General features: G+C 39.1%; 1 protein-coding gene across 1 annotated transcript in view; it reads left to right on the top strand.

Annotated features, from left to right (window-relative positions):
• CBLIF (cobalamin binding intrinsic factor) overlaps positions 1-11075 on the top strand; it is a 19958-nt gene extending 8883 nt beyond the window's left edge. The window contains exons 6-9 of the mRNA XM_006147411.2: positions 3669-3846; positions 6992-7193; positions 8380-8498; positions 10795-11075. Coding sequence (XP_006147473.1) covers positions 3669-3846; positions 6992-7193; positions 8380-8498; positions 10795-10856 — 561 coding nt within the window. The 3' untranslated portion in view covers positions 10857-11075. The remainder of the gene's footprint in view (positions 1-3668; positions 3847-6991; positions 7194-8379; positions 8499-10794) is intronic.
• The last annotated feature ends 1827 nt before the right edge of the window (positions 11076-12902 follow it).

The raw sequence follows: 12902 nt of genomic DNA, 5'->3' as shown, positions 1-12902 counted from the left end.
CCTCCTTACTTCCATAGCTGGTGTTTACCCAGGCATTTTGAAACTTGAAATCATCAGTCATCAAGTATATAGTATTTTTTTCATCTAAAATGATCTGGTGTAGATGAGCAAAGAGCTCTGGAGCTATAACAGCTTGAGTTTGAATCCCAGATCTGCCACCATGTCAGACAAATATTGAATTATCTAAATTTCGTTTTCCCCACTGTAACGAAGTTGCAACGAGGTTAAATGCAATGTGGTGTGCTCAAAGTCTCAGGCACGAAAAAACAAACAAACAAAAAAAGCCGGCAGATGATGTGGTGGTTGAGGTGCTGAGAATAGTATTGGTAATTTTACACATTAAAGGGGTGAAATAAAGGGGCCAATAGGGTCATAATAAAGGGGTCCCACATGGCCAACCACAGTTCAAGTCCTGGACCTGGTGTTTGCTTTCTCTTTCTCTCTCTCTCATCAAATTAAAAACAAATAATAATGAGGATAATAAATGAAATGATATAAAATTGGGGGTGGGGGGGAGTCTCAGGCACAGGACCAGCAGATGGCATAATGGTTACATAACTGTACTCCCATGTAGCTGACCATGGCTCAAGTCCCAGATCTGGTGGCTTAAAACATACCAGATATATGTGCATGTGTACCCAAAATCCCAAAAGGAGAATGGAGGAGAAGGGATTGTATTGTGGCCTTCCTCCCAGGTGATGATGTCTCACTTTCTGTCTCTGTCTCTGGGGAGCACACATGTCCTATAGCAAAAATCTCTCTTAAAAAAAAAAAGTTTCAGGCACAATGTTTAATAGTTGTTCATGGGCTCTCCCAGCAGAACAGTGGTGCTACTGAACCTTCTTTCAGTCTTTGTTCATCCTCTTCCAGGATATCTGTGCCCTTCAAATGACCTGGACACCCCCACTGCTTCCCAAAAGCACATACAAAGCACTTCTGTTCCAGAACTTTTCTTCTTTCTTGCATCAATATTTCACTGCTTTCAATGTCCATCTGATAGGAACTTACCTTGAAAAAGGATTTGAGGGAACCAGCAGTTAGCGTAATGGCTATGTCGCTGGACTCCCATGTAGTCGACCACGGTTCACGTCCCGGACCCGGTGGCTTAAAACTCACACCGGGCGCGTGTGCGTGCGTGCCCAAGATCCCGAGAGGAGAATGGAGGAGAAGGGATTGCGGCGTGACCATCCCCCCTGGGGGGTGATTTCTCGCTTTCTGTCTCTCTGTCTCTCTCTGTCTGTCTGGCAAGCGCACGCGCCCTACAGTGAAAATCTCTCAAAAAAAAAAAAGAAAGTAAAAAGAAAAAGGATTTGATAAACTTCTTCATTCCATTATTAACGACTTCTACTAGCTCAATGTCCTACTCCTCTCTCATTAGGAATGGTTTACCCCAAGGGAATACATCTCGCTTAGTGGTATTTGGGAGTTGAATACAGCAAGTGGACAAGATATGTTGCTGAGGAATGCCTACCTAATGCACCTAAAACCAAACTACTTTCTTCAAAGAAATATTTATTTAATTTTATTTATTTATTATTATTATTATTACTTTTTTAATTCATTGAAGAGAGAAAGAGAGAGGGAGAGTAAGAAAGCATCCCACCAGATCCAGGAACTGAACCACACCTAACCATGTGGGAGTCCAACACCATAACTACCGCACCTTCCGCTGGCCTCCCAAACTATATTTTAAAGTGGCTTTTGGCTAAGCCATGGTTCATGGTTACCAAGGTTAAGAGAATGATCTTACCTTTCACAACTGTCCAGGTACAGCCTCTTGCTGAGAGAGCCTTTTCTGACCCCTCTCTCTTCTCCCATCTCGCATCCCAAGCTGCAGGTGAGTCAGTCATCAGCCATGTCAGCACATTAGCATGCTCTGGTGGCCACAGTCAGCCCAACTCTAAAGGAAGGGAGGCGGAAACGACAGCTCCATATCACACTTTATTGATACAAAATGCGTTCACATTCAGCCTCAAATGACTTCCCCCAAAGGTAGGCAGGAATTGATGTCTATTTCACCCATGAGATATAAACCTCAGAAAGTATAGTGTATTTCTTGGTGTATTAATTGAAGCTCATTTTGCAAGTAACAGAAACTCAATCATTTTTGTTCAAGAAATAAAATAGGAACTTTCTATTTTACATAAACTGGGAGGTCTGGAGCTGACCTAGCTGGTTTCACAAATAACCAGGAAAAAAAGGGCTCCAATCACAACATCAAGGACCACTCTTCATCTCTCAGCTTCGTTTCCCTCATTCTCTGCTATGTGGCTTCAACTCTAAGCAACAGAGAAAAACTCTCAAAAAGAAAAATGAAATTTATTTGGCAGTGGGCATTACAATGAGGAATAAACTTGCCATAGTAACCTACAATCCTATTCTGGGGAGTAAGAGAAGATAAGAATTATTAAATGAAACATGAGAAAGGATAAATTGTTTGGGGCAACTATCCTTGGCTACCAGGAACAACAACAAAGGTGGCATCAGTCCAAGGTTGGACAGGCTTCAGTCCTAAGTTGGACAGGCGATTTCTGAGCAGATGGCTTTGCAGAATAGCCTTTGTGTAAGGCTGCAGTGGTCCTTGTGCAAGCTTGTGGTTTCAGTCGAGCCCTTGTGACAGTTGTTGTTAGGCATACAGGCATGGGAACTGTCTCTTCTGTGGCTTTCCCCACCTTCCCCACCTCAGTTTCATCAAGATTGAACACAAGTTGACACAAATTACTCCATTTTGATTCTGACAATTTTCACAATGGTTTTTTTTTTTTTTTATTTTTTAAAGAGAGATTTTTGCTATATAGTATGTGTTCTCACTGGAGATCACCACAAAGACAGAGAGACAGACAGCAAAAAATCACACCCCCCCCCCGGGGGGGATGGCCACACCGTAATCCCTTCTCCTCCATTCTCCTCTCGGAATCCTGGGCATGCATGCACACGCGCCCGGCCTGAGTTTAAGCCACCAGGTCCAGGACTCAAACTGCGGTCGACTACATGGGAGCCCAGCGACATATGCTAACTGCTGGTCCCCACAATAGTTTCTTCAGAAGAGCTAAGGAAAATGATCATTAGCAGCTCAATGCTGAGTCACGTGGTCCTACTTGAATAACGCTGGGAGGGAGAAAAATAAAGCTTCTCTCTCAAGGTCTGTATCTGAGGGGTGTACTCTGATTCGGGTGTGTGTCCACCAATCACTGGCTCCAAGGTAATGAAGCACTGAGATTAGCCTCACCCGGGCCATGATCCTACCTGTGTAGCCAGGCTGTGGGGCCTCTGACTGACACTCTCAACACAATCACAAAGTGTGGGAGAAGTCCTCCAGAGGTGTGCGTGACAACGCAAATCAAAAGAGGTCTCCTTTGTTCCCATGGCCAAGCTGTCCTGGACTAAAGCTCCCTTTAGAGTTTGCTTTGTGAACTCTCACCCTCATTCTCCATCCAAGACTAGTTAGTAGTAACTCTAATAACAGTCCCTGAATCTGATTACTGTGCACAGATTTGTCCTGTGGCTACTAGGTGACAGAACTGCACCAAGTGGTGGGGACATAGCGCTGAAGAAGACATAGTTCAAACTGTGTGTAGGATACTGGACAATCACACAGTTAGTGATCCACTCTATCCTTTATAAAGTATAAAGCTTTATAAAGCTTTCTCTCTTTCTTCCTGTCCCAGGCTCTCTCTGTGACACCTGAGAAACCTAACAAGGAGTGGAACTGCCAGAAAACTATGGATACAATACTGGATGAGATTAAGCAGGGGAAATTCCACAACCCCATGTCCATCGCCCAAATCCTCCCTTCCCTGAAGGGCAAGACATACCTAGATGTGCCCCAAGTCATCTGTATCCCTGGTAAGAACTCATTTAACATTTGCCTCTCCCATGCCATAGGAATGATATGGGGGTCAGTGTTAAGTAGCATACTGGCCTGTTACGTCCATTATTCTAAGGTGGGCAGGGCCATGTCTGACTCCCAAGCCCCACAGTGTATGCCAGCACACAGTCACAGCATTCTGCCCTGGAGTTCAATCTCATGTCTACTTTATTCGGCATATATCCATAGAGAGTCTTCTATGGGCAAAGCGTTCTGTGGGATGCTAAGGGAGGGGGGAAGTTCATAGTTCCAACAACCAAATAACATATAGCTTCATTCACTCATTTGACAAAGGTGCCATCAGATATTATGTGTATCTTATCATATCTGTTCTCTACAAAGTCAGGAGACAAATATGTAAACAAAACTATAAATAAGTATTAAAGGTAAACAGGGGACCAGCAGAGGGTGTAATGGTTACATCTCTGGACTCCCACAGAATTGACCATGGTATGAGTCCCAGACCCAGCAGCTTAAAACACACAACCGTATGTGTGTGTGTGTGCCCAAAATCCCAAGAGGAGAATGGAGGAGAAGGGACTGCAGCATGGACATCACCCCTGAAGGATGATTTCTCACTTTATGTCTCTCTGTCTCCCTCTGCCTCTCTAGCGATCGCATGCATCCTATAGCAAAAACCTCTCAAACAAAAACAAAAGATAAACAGAAGCCACGTATACTGAAAAAAAAAAAAGTGACCAATTATTGATTTTCTTTGGAAAGCTTAGGAGTTGACAGAGTAAACATTTAAGCCAAATCTTTAAGATCTAAATATGAAAGCTTAATGCCCACAGAACACTCAAAGGATGGAGTGGAAACCTGGCATGCTGCTTTTGGTTAAGGAAGTCAATCCAACAAGGTCAACTGCAGTTCAAGTCCTGACTGTGGTGGCTTCAGAAATATTCTAGGGACATGTGTGTGTATGCCCAAGATCCTAACAAGATGGAGAGGCAGACGAGAAGGGATTTCAGTGTGACCATGCTGCATTGGGGTGCTTTCCCTTCCAATGCCCCTCTGCCCCTTCTCTTTCTGACAATTAAAGAAAAGAAATTATCTTTATTTTTTACTAAATTATAAATATAATACAAAGATATTTAAAATTCAGACACTGAGAAAATATGCACTTAGAAAGTGGGAGTCCTCCTGGCATTTGATAGAAAGTGGATGAATATGGAAGATTTGTTTCTGAGTGAAGAGAGTCAGGCTATGAAAGAGAGACATTGTATGTCTCCACTTAACGTATACTGACTGTTTGCATTCTATGAAAATGACTGAAAGACTGGAGGACATAAAAGCATTGGAAATAGTTGACACTGGAGACAAAGTGGAAGGAGGGTGGGAGAGGGGGAAAGTAGGGAAGGTAATTAGGGAGGAAAAATAGGTAAGACATTTGTGGGACACAAAAATGTTTTATTACCTGTTGATGATGTGCACAGTATTTTCAATTGGACTGGTCTGAGGTGTATTTCATCTTGGGTAAATTCTCTACAGAAGCTAAATGATGTACAGTGATTAAATGCATAAAAATTATTATTATTATAATAAAAAGGTCAATTACCATAGTAATGCCTTACAGAAAGTGATAAAACTAAAGAAACAAAAGTGTAAGGATATTCTATAAGTGATTTTAGATATTGCTGTGTTTCATGGAAAAAGATAACTTTTAAAGAATTAGAAAAAATTACTGAAAGTCCAAGCTCTGGAATGTTTCCAAATTAAGTTGGAGTTTTAAGTACACTAATTATGTTAATATAGCTGGTTACAAAGCTAAAAAAACAAGTGGAGGGAGGGGTCCTGAAAAATATTTTTTTTAAGAGAGATGTTTACTATAAGGTGCATGCACTTGCCAGAGAAACAGAGGGAAACAGAAAGAGAGAAATCGCCCCCCAGGAGGGATAGCCACACCTCAATCCCTTCTCCTCCATTCTCCTCTCAAAATTTTGGGCATGCATGCATACATGCCCAGTGTGAGTTTTAAGCCACTGGGTCCAGGACTCAAGCTTCAGTTGACTACATGGGAGTCCAGTGAAGTAATCATTATGCTATCTGCTGGTCCCTGAAAACTAATTTTTTAATTTTAATTTTTAAAAAGCAAAAATTCCAGAACTTTTATTTTAACAGAGGACGTTACATTCTTTTGTCTATAAAATGTTTCTTCTCAGGACCAGCAGTTGGTGTAATGGCTATGTCGCTGGACTCCCATGTAGTCAACTATTTGAGTCCCGGACCCAGTGGCTTAAACTCACACCAGGCACATATGTGTGTGTCCTCAAAATCCCGAGAGGAGAATGGAGGAGAAGCAATTGTGGCATGGCTATGCCCCCCTGGGGGGTGATTTCTCACTTTCTGTCTCTCTGTTTCTCTGTGTCTTTCTGGTGAGCGCAAGTGCCCTATAAGAAAAAAACCTCTCCAAAAAAAAAAGAAAGTTTCTTCTCAAAAAAAAGTTGTCATCCCAGAGATAACTAGTGTGTGATATGGATTCCTCCAATTCTTTTTTTCTTTTTTTAATTGCTAGAGGGTGTATGCATTCACCAGAGAAAGACAATGAGATACAGAGAGAGAAAGCACCCCCAATGAGAAAGGATCACACCACAATTCCTTCTTCTCCATTCTGTCAAGATTCAGGGCATGCATGCAATGCACCCAGCATATTTCTCAAGCCACCAGGGCCAGAATTCAAACCATCGGCCATATACGATCCAGTTTCCTTAACTACTAGGCTACAGAGCTGGCCCCAATTCTTCTTTTTAATCAACTACTAATAGAAAATAGTAGTCATTTACATTTCTTGGACTTCATAAGACAAAAAGAGATTAGTAAGTTCCTTGTCTATGTTGATGCAGAATCTCAGAGACCAAAACCAAGACTGATCTCAATTATAACAGACATTATCACAGTCACCTAATTCCTTAGGCTGCTTCCCAGTGATTTCTCAACTTTAACGAGGTAGCCATAGAGCCTTGCCAGGATTCTATACTAGCTGTCCAAGAATTTGTTAAATTGTCTGAAACTTACTTCTTTCTTGAAATGTCCTCTGGGTTGTGTTGCCAATAACACAGATTTTTACATCTATAATGCAGACTCCATCATCTCTAACAAATTTGGCCCCTGTGCTCTTCACAGATCATGAGGTGCAACCAACTCTCCCCAACCTCCCCAGCCCTGTTCCCACCTCAGCATCCAACATCACTGTCACATACACCATAAATAACCAGCTGAGGGGGATAGAGCTGCTCTTCAATGTGACCATTAATGTCAGTGTGAAGAGTGGATCAGTGCTCCTTGTTGTCCTAGAAGAAGCACAGCGCAAAAATCCCATGTTCAAGTGAGTGTTACAAGTGGCATTTGCTCTTCTTCCAGACTCATCCCAATTTCCAGTCTCTTTCTCTCTCCTTCCTTTATTTTCATACCTTTTATTACCTTCTAATAATTAAACAAATTTTTTTTCTATTAGCTCCTCGAGGGAGCTTGCAATCTAGTAAGTAGGAAAGTTTGTCATGAAAAGTTAAACCACAAAAGTCAATATATGATGGAGTTTTAAAAACAGGGATGCAGAGAAGAGTCCATTGTGAATTAGAATGGCCAAAGGAGTTTCTGTGGCTTAGGATCACAGAGAATAGATAGTATTTAGGAAGAAGTAGAAGGGGTCATTCTATTGACAGAAAGAAAAATTAGGGAAAAACAATGGAGAGATAAGATATTTGTGCAACACAGATACGGTTTATTATCTGTTGAGGATGTGTATAGTATTCCCAACTGGACTGAGGTGTGTATCATGCTGGGTAAAGTCTCTTTATAATCTAAATGATGTATAGTGATTGAATGTATAAATAATAGTAATAATAGTAATAAATTTTAGAAAAGAAAAAAATGGCTGGAAGAAAGTATTTGAGATAAGAATTAGCAAGAAATTTGAGGTCAGCTAGGGCTGACCTTGTAGCCTAGTGGTTAAGGGAGTCAGTCCCACATGGTCGACTGCAATTTGAGTCCTGACCCTGGCTGCTTGAGAAATATGCCTGCGGCATGTGTGTGCGTAGGCCAGCTTGACTAGAGGAGAGAATACAAATCTGAATGAAGTAAATGATGTCTGAAAGAGTAATTGGATGACACTGTAAAAAGCCTGAAATACTAAGGAAATTAGCCTTCATATTGCTATGAAGCATGAAAAATTTTGAATATGTTATTAAATATCACCAAATGATGCAATTTCCATAACTTCAAAATAGTCAATCTTGACTATTTTTTCCATCCCTCATCTAATTATTCACCTATTGTTGGGTATTTACATTTTTTTTTATTTCCTTAATGATAAGTGTTTAAAAAACCCATTCATTTTAATTTCATGTAAGCCAAGTGAAGTAATTACATATTCATTAGCCATTTACATTTGTCTCTTTTAGACATGATTCTCTCTAATCTTCAAAGCATGTAGAATGTCTCTATCCCTTCATTTTATGCCCTTATTACCTAACCTAAAGTGAGACGTTAATTATCTATCATTTTATTCTTAGATTTGAAGCCACAATGACATCTTGGGGACTTTACATCTCTTCTATCAACAATATTGCAGAAAATGTTAATCACAAGACATACTGGCAGTTTCTTAGTGGCAAAACACCTTTGAACAAAGGTGAGAGAACAAAACACAAGAGCATTTCTTTTATAATTTAAAGATTACATTCCTTAATTCCTTTGCTTAATTCACTCATTCATTTAATAGATAACTGTGAGTGTATATGTGTGTGTATATATATATGTATAGTAATTGTATATTCTGTGTATATATAGATATACTATATATATATATATATAGTAATTGTATACTATATATATATATATATATATATATATATAGTTATTGTATATACAATCATTACATGTACAGTTGACCCTTGAACTTCAAAGGTCCATTTATACATGGATTTTTTTTTCCCAAAGACAAGGTAGACCATTTGCCCTATAAACAGACAATTTAAATACACTATAGTACTATAAATGTACTTTCTCTTCCTTATGATTTTAATAACATTTTCTTCTAGTTTAATTTGTTGTTAAGAATATAGTATATAATATATATAACATGCAAAATATATGTTAATCAACTATTTATATTATTGTTAAGACTTCCATCAACAGTAGTAGTTACATTTTCAGGGAGTCAAAATTTATACACAGGGGGTTATTAAAGTTCCCGGGGGTTAAAATGTGATACTCTGTGAGGCTTTCTCACACAGGAAGGTTCTGGGTTCATGGCAGCAGACCTCCTGAGCATGCCATGCAAGCACATGCCCATGATCCCAGGCCGGCTGAGACCAGTGGTGGATTGCAGCATCAAGATGTAGTTGGGGATGCTGTCTCTCTCTCACTCATGGAAGAAATAAATAATAACTTTCTTTTACAAAGTTATATGCAGATTTCTGACTACACAGGGATAGGGCTGTTAGCTCCGCTAATCCCCAAATTGTTTAAGGGTCAACTGTATGTGCGTATATGCACATACATACATATAAGTATTTATATGCATATATATTATTAATGTGCATACAGTTATTAGATAGATAGACAGGTGATATGTACACTTTGCTGGTATTGGTGATGCTTTTTAACAGAGAAGGAAACTTGGTCTTACACAAGGCATGCCTCTAGCATGTGAGAATGACTAATTAAACCCAGATTTCCAAACTCAAGGACCATAAGTTCATTTAAAATTCCTTCTTTGCCTTTTTCTTTCCACTGTAGTCATTGTTTTAAAAGTCTCCAAAAAGAGAAATGTCCAAGTGTGCATGACTGTGTGGAGAATGTTGCAAGAATAAAACTTGGAATGCAGCAAAATCTTAACATTCAGTGAAGTTTTTACACAAATCCCATATCCTCCAACTTACAGAGCCCAGTGCACGGCTTTGTGTAAGGATGATGATACCCAGTTAGCCATGCAGAGAGATGTAAAGCCAAATAAAGTCACAGCAGAGCCAAGACTGAAGCTTCGTGAAGATGCTTCACTAGCCAATATTACAATGGGAGAGGTTTCTCTTAGAGTCAATCACATAGTTCACAAAATATGGCCAGTCAGAATTTGTGAAATTGCAACAAAGCCTACAATAAAGCTCTTGACATCACATAGATCTTGCTTAGATATCTCCTTCTCTTATTCTTTTTTTTAAAGAATTATTTATTTATTTCATTTTATTTGTTATTATTATTTCTTTTTTAATTTGACCAGAGGAGAAAAAAAAAGGGAAAGTGAGCAAGCAAGCCACCAGGTCCAGCACTCAAACCACAACTGGCCATATGAGTCCAGCTCCTTAACCACCATGCCACCTGCTGGCCCCCTCCTTCTCTTGGTCTTGATAAAGGGAAAGGCCTCTGAGATCCAAAGTGATCTGGCCTTGGAATTGTCATTCTTTCTGTTGTCTGACTATCTGAAAGATAATGGATGCTGTTATCATCTATCATTCCTGTCTGGCAAAAATCCTCAACTCATTGTCTCTCCTTATTTCTTACAAAATCTTCAAAACTGGATATGAGGTCCTTCCTTGAATGTTAAAATTTTGACCTAAATAAGCCATTTTGATAATAACCAACATTTCTTGAGCAATTATTATGTGCCAAGTATTCATACTAGGCACCCAGAAGTCATTGTTTCTAATCCTGAAAATAACTCTTTAGAGTACAAATTATTAACAAAATTTTATAAGCGAGAAAAAAAAAAAAAGAAGCTTGCCCATCACAAAGCTCCACAAAATGGAGACCTGGAGACTGCGAACAAGACCTTCCTAAATTCCAGTTCCATGTTTCTTCTTTCCATACTAATCAAACTGCCCACGATGATTTATTTCACTCCTTTAACAAAATTAATGGGCTGATGCTTTGGAAGTGGGCTAGTTACATGCCCCATGGTCACCTGTGTATTCTCTGCTCATTCCCAGGCGTTGCTGAATACATACCCTTCAACCATGAGCACATAACAGCCAATTTCACACAGTACTGAGGAGGAGTTGGGCTCGGCTTCTACCAAACAACCCCAAAGGATGAGTGGAATGTTTTTCACATTTCAAATCTATGCAAAAAAGCAGGTATCTATGATGCTACTATATTCCTGGTAAAAACAGGGGGAAACACTATGCATCCATACAATAAATGATACAAAGTTACTTAGAGTCTCAACATTTGTGGCCCATAAAAATAAAAAGTCTAACTTCTCAATGCACTGCACTGTTTGTCTTTATTATGTAATGCTGGGGGGGGGGCCCTCAGTCGATATCTGGGGAGATCATTCTGATCATCTTGATCATCTAGATAGGCAATAGGTAGTTGTGTGCTTCTCCATTTTCTAAGTTTCATCCTTTTGAGACATAATAACTGAACAACTGAAAAAAAACCTTATTTTAACACACCCCCTACTTCTACAAATGAAATAATACATTTTTTTTAAATCTCCTAGTTTTTTCCTAAGGTGCTTTCCTTCAAAGCACCTAATGTAAACATAAGGACATACACACACACACACACACACACACACACACACACATATATATATATAATACATATTTATATATATAAAACATACATATATATGTAAATGGCCGAAATTATTTTATACTAAACTCCCAGATGATTTAAAACTAGGTAATGATGTTGTATAATTCTTCCCTTCCATTTCCAATATTTATTCTTTGTATAATCAGGTTAAATATATATTTACATAATTTGCATATATATTTAAATAGGATATAATTTATATTTAATATATAGGTGTTTGGGTTTTTTTTTTAGTTTTTCTGCTATAGAGTGTGTGGGCTCATCAGAGAGACACAGAAAGAGGGAAAGTACGAAATCCCTTTGCAGAGGGGATGGCCACAATGTAATCCCTTCTGCTCCTGTCTCCTCTCAGGATTTTGGGCACCCAAAATTTTCTTCTTTTTTTGTTATCTATTTATTTACTTACTATTATTATTTTTTTAAGCTTGCTATAGGGCACATGCACTTACCAGAGAGAGACAAAGATGGTCGGCCATGTAGGAGTCTAGCACTTCAACCACCACACCACCTCCTGGTCCCAATATATAGTATAATTGAATGTAAATAATGTATTTTACATAGTAGATATATTATAGGTAGGTATATAGATATTTTTGCAAAATTTGAAGTTCCAAAGACAATCATAACTCAAATCTCTACTGGTACACTGCTACAAATTTTCTACAGAAGAATATAAAAATTCATATCAAAAAGCCTAAAATAGATTCACCTTTGACCCCCCCAATTCTAATTTTGAAATGTATATAGAAGGCACCTTGATATATAAGAATCAAAATGTGATTGTTAGAGAACAGAACTTAGATGTCCAGACACAATAATGACCTGTAAGTACCTTGAGGCAGGAAGTCACATCAATTTAGTTTATAAATATATCTATTTCCAAAGCTTATTTCAGTTTTTTAAAAATTTGCTTTAGGAGGGGCCAGCAGGTGGCATGGTGGTTAGGGTACTAGAATTCCCACGTGGTCAATCAAGTGGTTCAAGTGGTTCAAGTCCCAGCTGTCAGAAAAATCATGATGTATTTTTGCATAGAAAAAATATGGCATTACTTTTCCGACAACCCAGTACTTCTAACACTGAACTCCAGAATTGGACAGAGGGAACCTCTAGTCACAGGCCTCCTGTCCTGGCATCTTAGAGCAAGTACCTGGTCTTAGGAACACAGTTGGGCTCCCGGGAGAAAAAGGTGTGAGCCGCACAGGCCCAGGTCCTCATCTCAAACACACCCATCAGATAAAGCACTCTGTCCCAGAAAAAATCCAGGACTGTCACTGTCACAGAAGGAAACTTCAGGATTGGTGAATAGTGCTCTTTCATAACGTACTATGTTTGTAACATTGAAAAAATAGAAACTATCTATATGTTCAACAGTAGGGTGATGGACAGGCAAACTCCGGTGCATCCATATTCTGAGATACTTAGAAGTTACTAAAATGCATGTTGAAGGTAAATACTTGTTTACATGAAAAGAGGTTCATGAAGTGAACAGATTATA

This window comes from Tupaia chinensis, unplaced genomic scaffold (genome assembly GCF_000334495.1).
Source record: "Tupaia chinensis unplaced genomic scaffold, TupChi_1.0 Scaffold000213_1, whole genome shotgun sequence".
NCBI lineage: Eukaryota > Metazoa > Chordata > Mammalia > Scandentia > Tupaiidae > Tupaia > Tupaia belangeri.
The sequence above is the reverse complement of the archived record's forward strand: the minus strand, read 5'-3'. Positions and strand labels throughout refer to the sequence as shown.